The sequence below is a fragment of the Poecile atricapillus genome, chromosome Z (genome assembly GCF_030490865.1).
Source record: "Poecile atricapillus isolate bPoeAtr1 chromosome Z, bPoeAtr1.hap1, whole genome shotgun sequence".
Classification (NCBI taxonomy): Eukaryota; Metazoa; Chordata; class Aves; order Passeriformes; family Paridae; genus Poecile; species Poecile atricapillus.
Window position 1 is genome coordinate 126,375,465 of NC_081289.1, and position 15,349 is coordinate 126,390,813.

Genomic DNA, 15,349 nt, shown 5'->3' on the forward strand with positions numbered 1-15,349 from the left:
CAAGAATTTCACGCTGTGTGGAAAGAGCTGTATAACTGAAAATACACAAAACACTTTAGAACTAAAACCAATAGAGGAACAGGAAGAATTGTCCTTGAATACATCTGCAGCACATCTCAACGCTCATAGTCACCCAAATAATCCAGAATGGAAACACACCCACACATACTACAGAATCCTACCAGGATGATACGTCAAGGCTTAGTGTTTGATGTACAGAACACCTCTTCAGACACAGGCCTCTTCTCTGAAGTATGACGTCTTCTTCCACCAGCAGCCATAAACACTACCAATCCTCAGCAGATTTTTGAGGAACACAACATTTATTTCCTGGACTTGGTGATTGTACTGCCTACCACCACAGTACAGTGAAACCATTAGATGGGCATTCATGATCTATGAACACAATTCAATTCCAGTAACAGACACCATTAAAGGAGACAGAATCAACTTTCAAAAAACTAATTTTAATCAAAACAAAAAAATTGTTGATCATTAACAAGTTTATAAAACAGTGATTTAGTTACATAAATAAATTGATATCAGTGTATCAAATCTTAATTACTTTCAACTTCATGAGCATGTTTACATGGGTGATGAAGTACAACTTTTTACCTATTATAATAAATAAAATGGAGAGCATGAAATAGTTTTTCTAAACAAAAATACCTACAAACATACTTCTAGCATGTTCTCTAATGAAGGGAACAAGAGACACTGGACAACTTTTGCACCAAAACATAAAAACTGCTTTAAAAAGCACAAGGATACAGAACCATCAGCTAAAGTAAAGACACTATACTGTAACCAAAGTTGGTACTTAATAATATAATGAACAGTTTGGTAGTTAGATCTCCAGTTTGGTTATTTTAAAGCATTAAGACAAGGCAAGATAGAAGGCTGCTTTTGTTTGAGTAATTCTAGAGAAAATAAAATATATTAAAAAAACAAACTGAAAAGTAGAACAGTCATACCTACACAACTTTCTGTCCTGCACAAAGTCAAAATACCTATGCAGAATATATATATATAATATATATATATGTTATTTGTGCACAAAGGTTAGCTTATTATTAGCTCACTGCAAAGGCGTAACGTATCATGTCAATAATTTTGGAAAACATTTTGCGTTTTGTGTCAAAAAGGATATTCTTTAAGTCTTCTAGGCTAGGAGGCACAAACCCCGATTCTGGCATACTGTATTCTTAATGCTAAGGCTTGCTGCTCTGGCTGTGTATTTTTTTGTTGTCCCTCTTTACTATAGTGCCTGTTACAAGCATGTGTGTATGTGTGTATACATATATATGTATACACAGGTTGTATAAATATATATATATAAAATTTTCCCCAATAGGTATCAGTCCAACCATGCAATCCAAAAGGTGGCTCTGCATAGATGCCCAGCATATAGTTCACCACCTGAGCCAACCCTGAAGCAAGGCGCACTTTAGTCCTTCTGATAGGTTTTTTTTTTGTTTAAAACCAAGCTACTGCAGCTTCAAGTATTTTGCATTACATAGATTTTTTTATAAATTAGTTAATGTTATATTTTTCAATATTCAGACATATACTATAATATATATACAGTACAATAAATGCTCTCATTCTTTTTTTAATTTTTTTGATAAATCCCTGAGAATGTATGTTGACAGTTGCTAAGTTTCCACATGCACAAGCATTGTGTGCCATGCTTCTGGATGAACAGCACTGCAAAGCCACGTGGTCAGCCTTTTAACTACTAGTATTTCATTTGTTGGTTTGTTTAAATATGCTGAAATGTAAGGATGAGTTACAAAGGAGTAAAGCTGAATCCATTCGAGGTACTTATCACAGGATGGAGGTGTTTTGTTTGGTTTTTAAAGCCATTGCAATATATGTTTGTTTTTGAGGCTGTGAACGTATACAGAAAGAACAGGAGAGCGATGTGGGCTTTTGCCACTTGACAACATATACTCAGTGTAAACCAAACCTTTTTTAACCTCTCTCTCATACAAAACAGAAAAAAGAAAAGAAAATGAAACACACAAACTTTCACAACATGACAATTTAGTTTGCAAACTCAATATAACTATACACATATAATACCGGTGTGGCTCTGTTTCTTTAAGTTAAAAAGGATACAAAGGCAGGCTCAAGTAAAAACAAACCACCCCTCCCCCCCAGTCCCCCATTCACGCATTTTCATCAACCAAATCGTTCACGAACCAGCATCATCAGTTTCTTTTTGCCTTTGTAGATTTGTTTTAGGTTGTCAATAAACTGTGTAAACTGGATGTGACCATCATGAGCCATTAGGAAGGTCTCTCGTGCCTTGCTGAGGAACTCTATAAACTCACTATAATGTCGTGGGCTGATGTGAGTGAGACGTGAATGAGTTGTATTAATGTAGGCTCCAATTGTGGCATCCAAGAGTTGCCGTAAAGGGGCTTTGTCCAGTGACATGAGCTTACCAGAGTTCCTCCTTCCATGAAGTCCCACCATGCCAGGAGTGGTCAAAGTACACCTGCGCAAAATGTCTGACAGTACTGTTGCACACTTGACACTTTTGACCACAAGAGGTATTATAGCTGCTAGCTCATTTTTCCCAAGGGAGTGGCTGAGCGCACATGCCCACAGAACGTCATTAATGGCAGGGTGTGTGTCCTGATTGTAACTCAGGTTGAGATGGGTCATGGCCAAAGTGGCCAGCTTGTAGGCCCGCATGGGGTAACCACGGTGCTCCATGTATCGTGCTATGGTAAAAAGCTGCGAGTAGCTCATGCCAGCCGTAGCAGCATCTAAAACAATTTGGTAAGCAGTCTCAAAAGCTATGTGATCCTTTTCACACAGTGTCAGTGCAGAAAGGGCACAGTTTTGAGGATCCTTCATGGCACACTGTAGAGCAAGCGTCCTAGCACTGCCGGCCAGCTTCTCCTGCTGATGGCAGTCCAGATGCAGACGGACAATGGTGTTGTTGGACATCACTGTTGTAGCAACAATACTAGTGGCTTCTGTTGGAGTGAAAAGTGTAAACCAGTTTTGCATGATACTATCCAGTGCATAAACACCTGGGGAGAGAAAGAAAGGGTTAGCCACAATTTATAAAATCCAGCAGATAGAGATGTTCAGTAGATTACACTTCCCACAAAGGGGTTACCAATATATCCCAGCAATAAGGGCTCACAGACAGCATGGCTAGGAAAGAACATTAAAACCAAGACTACTGTGCAAACTGTGCAGCAATGACATAAACACAAAAAATAACAAAAATAGCCGCAAGATAAGCTTTAATCTCCTGTTAATTTTAATCTCTACTGAGCTGTTTTACTTAAGACAATTTGGGTAAAACATTCTGGCTCATTTCATCTCATCATCTCTCTCAAAAGCAGCTCTCACCTTGCACACCAGTGCAATTGCAACCTCTTTTCTCACTGCTAATCTCAAGGCACAGCACATACGGCAAGTAGGCACAATGGCTTTCTTAAGAGAACATCATGGCATACCTTAGCAGAACTTACTAAGCACATATTAAAGCAATCAAATCCATAAGTACATGATCATTAAGATCCTTTTTAGAGAAATACAACAAGCAATATGAATTATTGGATATTGTATTTCTCAGTGCCACTGTAATCCCAGTGTGTTTGGCAGGTGGAGCAAACACTGACTGATGGGTTCCATAAACTGAACCTAGAGTTAACCGGAGTGCCTTACTGCTAAACGCAGTTTACACACATTTGTGAGCCCACCTAAATCACACACAGAGGTCTTCTTTTTCATGCAAGACTCCCATGCACTCCTTCACTCATTTGCAGCAAACCAGCATAGCCAGAGAATACAGTATCTTCACTTAAATAAACAGATTCCTAGCATGATCATATTGATGTTTTATTGTGTTGATTAAGTCTCAAGAGTACGTTGCACAATATTATAGGTTCTTTATGGGACGCTTCGACTAGAATATGTAAACCAATTTAAAGCAATTTTAAACCCAGTATTTTATTTGCTGAGATGCAACTGCACAAAATAATACTCAAGCACTAATAAGATAACCTCAGCAAAAATTATCTTAGCAAAGATATAAAAGCAACAAAACAAGAGCACTGCATGAAAATTTGCAGACACACACCATTTTCTGGCTGAGGGCATACAGAGGCAAGTTCTAGTTCGCCATGCTATTGACAACAATATATGACCAGCTAAGCATAAAGCAAAGAAAAAATTAATCCAGAGAATAAGCAATCCTCCAAAGTTCTGAAACTCAAGAAGCATCTGTGCAATACAATCCAACTCAGATATATGAAGAAGGGAGAAATACAACAGAAAAACATGCTCTCCAGAAATACCTTTACTGACAATTAAAATGGCTCCATTATCATAAGTACTTAGATTGTTCCCATTAGCATTGCTTCTGATTTTTGATTTTTTTTAACAGCTATACAGCTTTTAATGCACTCATCTTCATTTTCAGACCTTGTATCCTCATTTTGAAGATGGTAAACTACACATAACACAGAAGGCTTATGGGATGCCTCATGAAGACATGGAGGAAACCTATGGCAAAGCCCAAAAATTATCTGAACGTGCTACTTGAGAGAGCAGTGTTCTCCCACTTCTGTATAAAGTATTTTGGGTATTGAGTATTTGCATATGGGTACTTCCCATAGGTTATGCACACCTCTACCCTATGGGGGAAAGAAGTCACACTGCATTACTTAACTATTGTCTCATTTGCTTTGTGCCTAAAAACACCCACTAATCACTGCCATAATGTGTTCTCACCAAAGAAATTTTAGAGGTGAACATGAAGTGGGAGGCATTTGCAGAACTTGCATGTTAACAAGGAAGATCAAGACCTGTAAGAGTAGCTGACAAGAGAAACACTTCAGAACATACCTACTTCTGTTGCACACGTTACCAACCACCTCACCATTTCTCGACGTCGCCAATTCAGTGTTGACAGTGTCATCCGCATCACCTGTTAAAAGAACACAAACAAAATAAAAATTAAATTGCAAACCAAGGCCATAGACAAACAGATAGAAATTTTAAGGTACTCAAACACACTGGAGTTAAAAATGGCAGCCTCTTGCCCTCTCCACTCCATTTCCTCTTTTTCAGCTGACACGTCAAACAATTTGAAAAACACCGTTCAGGTATTTTTGAACAGCATGCAGAGAGTAATTCCAACTGAAGATCCTTCAAGGACAGAGAACAGAGACTTTTATCTGGGGTTAAGAAAAAAACCCTATCCCAAAAAAAAAAGCCTTCAGTTACCAATTATTGAAGTTAAATTACGTAACATCTCCTACCTCTATGCACAAGTATATTGGTAATCATTGTGTGATATTCCAGGGCAAATAATTATTGTAAGTAGTCAGGTACTAGATACTGAATACAGACAACCTAATTACAATTAAGTTGAAGAGAAAAGAAGGGGGAATCATCTGTAGGCCACTAGAAATAGTGCTGGCAGTTTCTTGCAGGAAAAGCATTACTGTAAGAAACTACACACCTGGGAATTACTAGCAGAAAACTGCTATGCATCCTCCTTCTGGAAAACAAATTTTAAGATTCTTAAAACACCTCTGGTAAGCTTGGAACAGAACAGTGAGCAAATTCTACAACCGTTCTAGTTTGTTGTATTTGTGACATTACTTTCACTAGACTTTGCTGAAGATATTCTGATGACACTGTCAACCACAAAAGAATGTCCATGAATACACTAATATCCGAAGTGTGCTGTTTCCATAGAATAATACTTGGTGAAAGCTTGAGGTGATACATAGGTCAATTGTAGAGATTTTTCTCTCTCTTACATAAATATTTAAGAGAAATGAAACAAACAGATTTCCACAGTGACCATGGAAATATGAATGTCTAACAGAGCATACAGAACCCTCAGCTTTTTGATTAAAGACTTTCATACCTTTCTTGAGCATGAAAAGCAATCGGGAAAACGTCCTTTCCCCGGAAGTCTTTGGAGCTTTATTTACTGAAAGTAATAACTGGTTTTCAGATCTTTGCATGTGTTTTTTAAGAATTCCCTGAACAGGGATGGAGATATTTATTTATGTTGAAATGAACTGTGTAAACTTTTAAGATTTGAAAGTGTCAGGTAATATTGCTACTTGGCCGTCTCCTTTTAGCTGGTCAAGTCTCTCCTCAGAGCCTGAAAGCTACTCTGCAGCACTTGTACACCTCAAGCACACCCAGATGTATCTGACTATACCACAGCTTGTGGAGTATAGGATTTTGATAGAAGTGCGAGGGCTGTTGTCAACATGCTCTGCCTTAGCAACCAGTCATTATAGTGGACCTTGGCTTTCAACAAGCATGTACGAGTTCTCATTTAGGGGAAAGAAGAGAAAAAAAAGGAAGAAACCCCTGAAGACCATGCACTGCATTGCATGCAAGCAAGCAGAGTAATTTTACTTTCTAGCCAGTCCTACATATAATCCTGAATGCACCCCACTGGTCCTCTCTCACCTCTAAACAGAAAAGTGCAGCCAGCAAATGCCAGCTCTACCTTCCACCTGAATGCCACAAAGAGGCTGTGCAGATTCTTGGTCTATGTTTACCACTACCTTAAGCCTCATATTAGAAAACAGAACTTGAAACCAAGTCCAAGACAGAGCCCAAAGACAGTATCCTTTCCCGTGCTTAAAAGCTGCACCAACACTGCATCAAATTTCTCTCTACTATTATAATAACAGCAAATGACGAAAATACCTGAAGGCCCAGCTCCAGAGAAACTTTCAGAAGAGTTATGTCTGGCAAGCTGTCCATGAGTGTTGCTATTTTAAATGCATCCTGGGCAAGTTTGAAGATGTGTGATGAGGAGTGGATATTTTTCTGGATGGATTCTAACACTGTTTCCAGTCTCCGAACATCACCTGCAAGGTGTAAGAAGAATAACCAAAATGGGATAAGCTCCCTAAACACCCAGAGATCCATTATAACTGAGCCTGACATTGCTATGCAATAGTATGATTCACTTATTCACACTTTATTTTTTGAAACCTTCTATAATTAAATTGGATATGAATGAAAGATGTAAGAGACCACAAACTCCTCTGTCTGAAGGTGATAGTACAGTGCATAGCCAAAAGTCACTCTGATTTGTGAATTTTAGAACTGACTTGTCCATCTCCATGTCTCATAGTCAATATCATGTGTCAGGAAAACAAAAAAGCTGTCTCATCAGTCTCATACCAAGCTCATCTAGTTACCAGCTAACTAAATTAACTACTTTGCTAGAAAATTACATGACAGATTTAAGCTCAGTTTGTTGTATGCATTTCCAATTACTGTCATGCTGTGATCCGAACTCCTGAACACAAGTTTTATGATCTGTTTACCCATGCAATATTAAAAGCACACATTTAGTTGAGTACATAACTGACTGCAATGTACCTTTGGCTGCTGTTAGCATGGTTGATGCCAGCTCACACTGCTGGGATTCGATATGACTTAGGGTGAACCAGCGGGGATACCGGTTTGGAACAACGGATGCAATGTGGTGAGGGCGGGACAGGTCCCCTGAAGGAGCTGTGGATTCCAGTACCAGCAACCTGAATTAAGAAAGAAATCCTCTTTCATTAAGCCACTATTACATTTGGTTGCTCATGAGCTAAACTAAAGCTGCAAGAATACTCGGTATTGTCTATGAAATATGCTTTTTCAGTTTCAGAAAAAAAAAATATTGGAAAACCACTTCTCGGGTAATCTCAGAAGTCCATCTGCCAAACTTTCCAACATCAATTGGCATTTTTAACCTACTGATATTTTATGATGTACCATAATCTGATGTTAGGGTCCCAAACAGCAGTGACAGAGAAGTTTCCTTTAAAATTATTTTTAGACTTCATTTTCTCATCAAATATTCATCAATCAACAACAGTCTTATCCAACAAGGAGCATTCATATTTCAAAAATTCAAATTTTGTGTTGTTGACTACTACAGTCCAAATGACAGCCCACAGCAAAGATTTAATCTTACTGCCTTTGCATTACACTAGATTCAGACAGTACACCAGCTACTCTATGAGGCAACAAAAACAGGCTTTTATCTCAATACATTTCAGCACAGTTTCAGCGTATGAATGGTTAAAGAAACAGTAATAGGGCAATGTCCAGAAGAAAAGTTTTTCCAGTGCTTAGCTTCTTAATGTCTCTTAGTATATGAAGTCTGTTTCTACCACCTTTCATATGCATGTGATTTCCTAGAAGGAAGTGATCTATGAGGATCAAGGAAGTTGCATATCTTTTGTCAACAAAACTGCAACTACTGAACATTGAAAATCCAAAGTATTGTGTTTTTCACTGATAGACGATTTCTTATAGAATAAGCCCATTTAAATGCAAGCTACAATTTCTTATACTTAAATAAATACCTAAGTTCTGTAACCAGCTGTGGAGTATGTCAGTTTTTGGTGTTTTTTTTACATTAAGACGGATTTAAGTTCAGCTTTCCTGACTGCCTCAGTGAGGCATCAATTTTATAGATTCCTGAAGCATATGATATATTAGTATAATAATAATATAGCATAATAATATATTTAAAAATTCACTGAGACAGGTAATTTTGAATATATGGGAAGGCATCTAGTAGGCACATAAAAATACAACATACCACCCCAATAACTATCACACACACACGAGTGCATAAAAATATGAAGAAAAACCCCTTGTATCAAGTCAAATCTATTCTCTAGCAGCACTAAGACACCTCTTTATAAACACATTGTAAAGCTGATTTTTCCAAGTACAGACTGAGGTTGCAGATAGCTTCAATGAACAGAAAAGATCCTAATTATTAAATGAAGAAAGGGATTAGTAGGTTATGAGTAATAATAGATAAAAAGCTTGAAAGAAAGGCTGTTTTGGAGAAATCTTTTGTTACTTCAAATTTCACTGCCAGTTTCTGTGCTCTTTTGCCGTGAAAAGAAATGCTGTTGTGAATTGGTGGCTTTCACACAATTTTGGCAAGGTTAGGGAACACCAGAAAAGTACAAGTAGATTTGGCATTCTTAACGTTTTTTTTTTCCCCCTTTGAAACATCAATTATTTAGTTAGGTTTTAGCAAAGCTACCTTGTGATTAAACATCACCATTGAAGGCTCCCCAAGCCTGTCTGAAATTCAGGCTTAACAAGGGATTGAGCCAAACTAAGCCAAATATTCAAGTTCAGATTCCAAGTGAGCAGTCAACTAGGTCACTGCAGATTCATGTTCTCCAAGACTATGTTCCACATGTTTCAGTGCTGCAAGCAGAAAACTGTAGATAGAAGTGAGCAGTCAAGGACTGCACAATCCTGTCCTTGCAGACCTGAGGTGCATACATGAAAGGCTTTGTGGTCTCAGTTTCCATTTATTTCATACTAAGTGTTACATACACTAAAATAAGACTCAAAAAATTACACAACAACAGGTGTTTTTCAGTACAGAGGGGTTAAATACTCCTGAGCTGCCATTATGGATAATTGACCCATGTAGACTTGTATGCAGACTGACACTAAACACTTCTATCTCAAGAGGAACTAGATGGGATGTTGGGAAATTAACTTCTTTAATAAATGATGATGTAAGAAAAGAAATATGCTTCACTTCTAAAAGCAAGTGCAGCTGTAGAGATTTCCATGCACACCTTTATGAACCTCCACATGGGATTTCTGTCCTTGCCACAGCCACTTCCTCCCTCCCATAGAAGACAAGATGCTCAAGCTTTCATCTTCTGACCATTCAACCTATCAGCCATGAGACAGACATTCAGTCTTCATGTTGTGTTTATTCTTGTCCCGTCAAGGCAGTATTACATTACTTTTTCATTTGGTTTGTATTGGGAGTCCTTTCTTATCAAACTAACATTTTGGTATGAATGGGAAGAATAATCATCCTTCTTCAGGAGAATTTAAGAATTGCAGAAGAATGCAGACAGACATGGAATAGAAAGCGTCTAAATCTGCCATCACCACAGGTCAAGATAGCAGTTCACATTTCTGAAGAGTGCCAAATATCCAACTACACAAAGAATGATTACTGTCTAGGACTGAACCTTCTGTCTTATACAGTGATGAAAAAATGGCTATGGAGGGAAAACAGCCCTGATTGCACTGACGTCTCCTGTGATTTTACCAGATGGAAACAGACAATTCTTTCTTATACTGGTCTATTTAAGAAGCAATTTCTTTGGTTGAGATGACAGCTTTATAGCAAATGAGGGCTGGAGTTACCGAAGACTAACTTGACGTTTCATCATTTGGATCTTTCAATGTCTTTTTCTAGTTGAGAAAGGAAACTTCCAAAAGAGCTTTCAGTTATGACTGGTTTCTGGGCAAATCCTTGCTCAAATGAAACTGCATATTGACTCCATGTTCACTGAGGCAGTCAGGAAAGCTGCTGATGGACGACTATTCCAGCCTTGAAGGACCATTTCAATAGTTTAGCTTAAGGAGGAAAAATTCATACAAACTACCTCTTGAGAAATCCTTTAAGGCAGTAACTGAAAGTAAATACAAGACACGAGTAGGTTTTATAAAATAATTAACTTTTTTCCTTCAAAAAAACCAAAACTAAACACAACCAAACCAACCAAAGAAAAAACAAAAAACAAAACCAAACCAAATAAAAAACCTCCACGTACCAAATGTTGAACTAGCTTCCTGTTCTGAGACAATTAGTTATTGACATACTTACCTTGAGATAAAAAAAGACTAGCAAACTTAAGTGGTCCAGGTAGCTTTCTAATCATTCATTTGAAGGTTCTCAATAGTTCATCAGTAATGTACTTTTGACTTCTCAATCTATTTCCTAAAATGCTAATTGTAACCAGCAAGTACATAAGGTCACTCTTCACATTTTTTAGACTCGTCCAATAGCATCCATTACTAGACACTCTTGGAGGCAGGAAAATATCCAACAGGCTAAGCAGATCTTTGTCTTAAACTGACAGCTATATGTTGTTCTTATGCAGTACCTCCCATTTAGTCCTTCGAGAACAGGAATTGTTTTCTCCCTGTTTAGCTTTTTGGAGAGAGCTGCTCAAAACACCTCAAAACCATACAAACACAACCTGCCTGATGAAGCTAAATACTCTTCATGTGCATAAGACGCTCTTTAATCACTGTGTAATTATGCTTGGTGCTAATGACCAGGAAAACTCAATTTTTTTTCTTTTTCATAATCAAGGACTTGACTGCTCTTAGTATTCAGCTGTGGCTATTCTTTGTCAACCATTAACTATTAATGTTCTCGATAGTGAGCTGACAATTCAGATGGGACCACTGTCTTCTCTGCATTCTATGTGGACAACAGTTTTATCACTTATCACTTAGGTCCTTGAAAATTCATTCAGAAGTCTTTTCTTAGGTATCATTACCAATCTGACTGGCCCTGAGACAGAGACAGCACACACTGAACACTGCCTGAGAAACATCTTTTTTCTGATCACTGAAGACAAATGGGATGCAAACCAGACATTTTGTTATCATTGGATGTACTCCATTTAGATGTCAACATTCACCCAGAAGAGGCTAAGATGCTATGAAACACTAAAAAATGTACAGGCTCTGACCACACCACTCAAATCTATTGTTGATAGTCAATTCATAAAGAAGGCAAGTGAAACAAATTGTCCTGTTGGGTAGACTAAGCAGCAAACAATCCTGAGACTTATGGTGAAATACTTCTTTCCTTATTTCATTACCAATACCATCATACACACACAACCACATGGGTGGAAGAATGCATATACTGAAGTGGCTTTATAACACAAAATCTTGTGCCCTAGGTGTGAGATTCTGTACATATTTGAAACAGAAAATTCTGTTTTACAAGTCTAAATAAACACTAATTTAGCAGTAACAATTTGTAAATTATTATAATAGTTATTTAATTATTTATAATTATTAGTGTTCATAATTTATAAATTATTATAATATAGTTACTATAGACACCATTTACTTTTATAGATGACAGAACCAAAATAGTACCTCCCTGACTCCTTGAATGGAAGAATGCGTATTTCAGAAAAAGAGACTAGGTCTTGATTACCAAACCTTTTCCCCCTTTCCACATCCACTACTTGTGTTCTTTTTAGACAACTCATGAATACGTACCGCATGGCTCTCAGTGCAGTTTTGTATGCCAATTCAGCATCATGAGGTAGGAGAGAGGTGAAGAGATACTTGGCAAATGTGTGCATTGGAACACTCTCCCGATGGATGACTTCACCTAAGCCACTATATGGTCCACCTGCAGGAAAGAGAAACAGAATGTCAGTCTCTACCAACTGCTAAACCCCAGCTTTTGAACCTTCAAAAGCATTCAGAACACCTTCAGCCAGAAGTGGTATTCAAAGACAGAGCCTGCTGCACAAAAGGTGAAGCTACATTGCTATTTCAGTGAAATAGATAACACATCACATATACATGATGTGTTACAGTTATATTAAATACCATGTATTATTTAGGAAAACAAGACAGACTGCAAATTGTGTAATACTAAGCACACTCCCAGTGCTTATACAAATGACAGAATGGTTACAGTACTTCATGAGGCTCATTCATCAAGCCTGTTATGCAAAAGTAGAAAGTCATAATCCTAGCTCTGCCTCCACACAGTTGTATTATGCACATCAATACCCATGCACCCTGTTGGTGTGCCACTGCTCTATCACAAATTCACCAGGAAAAAGAGAATGACAACCATAGGAAAGTGTTATCTTTAATTGAAATTACATGACCAGCCACCACAGAAGCACCTGATCCTTCCAACGTCTCACCTGACACTGGCATTTAAATAAGCTTTTGGTCTGGATGTGGTCATGACTCAAGCCCCAGGTCCTACCCTTGGGTCACAACAACCCCATGCAGCTCCACAGGCTGGAGACAGAGTAACTGGAAAGCTGCTCAGTGGAAAAGGACCTCAGGGTGCTAGGGACATGAGCCAGGGTATGTCCAGGTAGCCAAGAAGGCAAATGGCATCCTGGCCTGGATCAGCAGGACTATGGGCAGGGATCATCCTCTTGTACTGGGCACTGGTGAGGCCACACCTTGAGTGCTGTGTCCAGCTCTGGTCCATCAATCCACGAAAGATAATCAGGTGCTGGAGCAAGTCCCGAGAAGCACCATGGAGCTGTGGAAGGGTCTGGAGCACAATTCCTGTGAGAAGCAGCTGAGGGAGCTGAGGGTATTGATCCCGGAGAAAAGGAGGCTCAGGGGAGGCCTTATAATTCTTGACACCTGCCTGAAAAGCTCCAAACAACCAGAGACAGAATGAAAGGATATGGCTTCAGATTGTGCCAGGCAAGGTTTAGACTGGATATTAGGAAAACTGTCTTAACTGAAAGGGCATAGGAATATATGTGGAATAGACTGCACAGTGAAGTAGTGGAATCACTATTGAAAGTGCTCAAATTAAGTGTGGATGTGTCATTTAGGGGCATGGTTTAGTGGCAAAAACAGTGGTGGATGGCTTAAGGGCTGGACTCAATGGTATTATTAGTCTTTTCCAACCTGAAGAATTCTGTGATGATGAACACAAGGTCTGATTGTGCATCAAAGCTGGTTGTTAATGCAGTATATCCACATGATTTTAAAAATACTGTTTTATTTATTACTGGGGCAACAGATTTTTCTCTCTCAGTAAGGTGTAGATTTCAACTCGATAACAGCAGCATCACAATAGACAACAACAACAACTTGTTAAGCTTGTTTACTTGTTAAGCTTCAAATGTTCCCAGTGCATATGAATCCTATTTTTTTACATTTTCCCTGCACACCTAAGACTGTTATTCCTGTAAATAGGAAAACTGTGTCTAACAGTTTTCTGACTTTAGTGACAAGAGGTTCAGGCATTAAATACTGCAAGATACAGAATAAGAATCTTGTATTAAATATTACTGGACAATTATTGCACAGATGGCATCCAGCAGCCCCAGAAGCTACTACTACTTCTAATACTCCAACCCATCACACATGGATGGATGGATGGATGGATGGATGGATGGATGGATGGATGGATGGATGGATGGATGATGACTGTGTGAGTTCACTTTGGTTTCAACAAAGTTTTTGACTGCTGCCTTAGCATAATATGCATGGATAGAAATCTGTAGGCATGAAAAAATTCTGAGCTCCATAGTTGGGCACTTCTAAAGACCAGAGCTGATTGCAAAGGAAATGTCAATTAAGATTTAGTAGGTGACAGTGTGTCTCATAATCATTTCAAATGAAGTTGAAAGCCATTCAAATCTAGCTGGCATTGCTTGAATGAAAGAAGCCATTTCATGTATGTTTGCCAGTCGGTGGTCCAGTCAGAAACTCAGTCAGGACACAAAGAATACATGACAAAGCATTTATATGAAAATATATTCTGCCATTAACTTAGCAGTCAAGCAAAAAATCAGAACAGTTCTTGCAAAACAGTCTAATATTCTGCTTTCCCACAAACTCAAGTGGTAGCTACACACAGTATGCATTAATCTGCATTAACAGCATAGAAATCAGTTTATTGGATTAGGTTTTCTTTATTGTATCCAGAGAATTTCAACTAAAAACTCACAATTGGTATGATTAGCACCTTAAATCACTGCACAGCTTTTCCTCCATATAAACTGGCAGTTTCTGCCTAGAAGTAAACTGAAACTACTGCCAGAAGGCTAGATTTCTCATCACACACTAAAGTAAGACAACTGCTGCACATTGCTCACAATGGCAATTTTTTTGGCAGTTTTATTAGCAGACTTCCTGCTATGATCAATTCTTTACTACTCTAAGAAAACATTAACAGAATTTCAGTGATCAAAGCAGTAAACTAAATTATCAGAGTATCAGAGAGTATATCAGAGAAATCCTGCCTTTTTCTCATAAAGCATCCTTACAAGTATACAGAAGCAGCAAACTGAATTTATAATGCAGAGGAATCCTGCATGTTAATAGCTAGATCTAGACAGTATCTTTTCTTGTCCAAAGGCCATAAAGCAGCAGCACAGACACATCATGATGGAAACTTTCCCTGTGTTGTAGCTTTTCTGCAGTTTCAAATATAGGCAAAAACAGTGACTTAAAGCTGGGAACCCTAAGCAACATATTGTACCTCTTCCATAGAAGACAAAGTTTTAGCAAAACCTGACTGTTGTGTAACATTTTCACAACTGTTGTGTAACAACTTACCTAGGGGAGTACTACACTCCCCTTCAAGCCATGTGCACTCACAACCTGGACTATGCCTTTGGATAATTTGTCCCCCAGGAGTTTTTTCTTCCATTAAAAAGAACAAAAACCAGAAATACAATCTTGGAACTCGTGACATTACTCTCTGAACATAATGCTTAAGTGCTACATGTTAAGCCTTTTTAAAAGCTAAGGC

At 38.3% G+C, this 15,349-nt stretch overlaps 1 protein-coding gene across 2 annotated transcripts in view; it reads right to left on the minus strand.

Annotated features, from left to right (window-relative positions):
* Positions 1-446: 446 nt before the first annotated feature.
* Positions 447-15,349, minus strand: part of ZSWIM6 (zinc finger SWIM-type containing 6) — a 116,370-nt gene continuing 101,467 nt past the window's right edge. For both annotated transcript variants that reach the window (XM_058865384.1, XM_058865382.1), the window contains 5 exons: positions 12,097-12,232; positions 7,396-7,553; positions 6,712-6,875; positions 4,876-4,957; positions 447-3,047 (listed from right to left, as the gene is read on the minus strand). In XM_058865384.1, the coding sequence (XP_058721367.1) occupies positions 2,185-3,047; positions 4,876-4,957; positions 6,712-6,875; positions 7,396-7,553; positions 12,097-12,232 (1,403 nt within the window). In that variant the 3' untranslated portion in view covers positions 447-2,184. The remainder of the gene's footprint in view (positions 3,048-4,875; positions 4,958-6,711; positions 6,876-7,395; positions 7,554-12,096; positions 12,233-15,349) is intronic.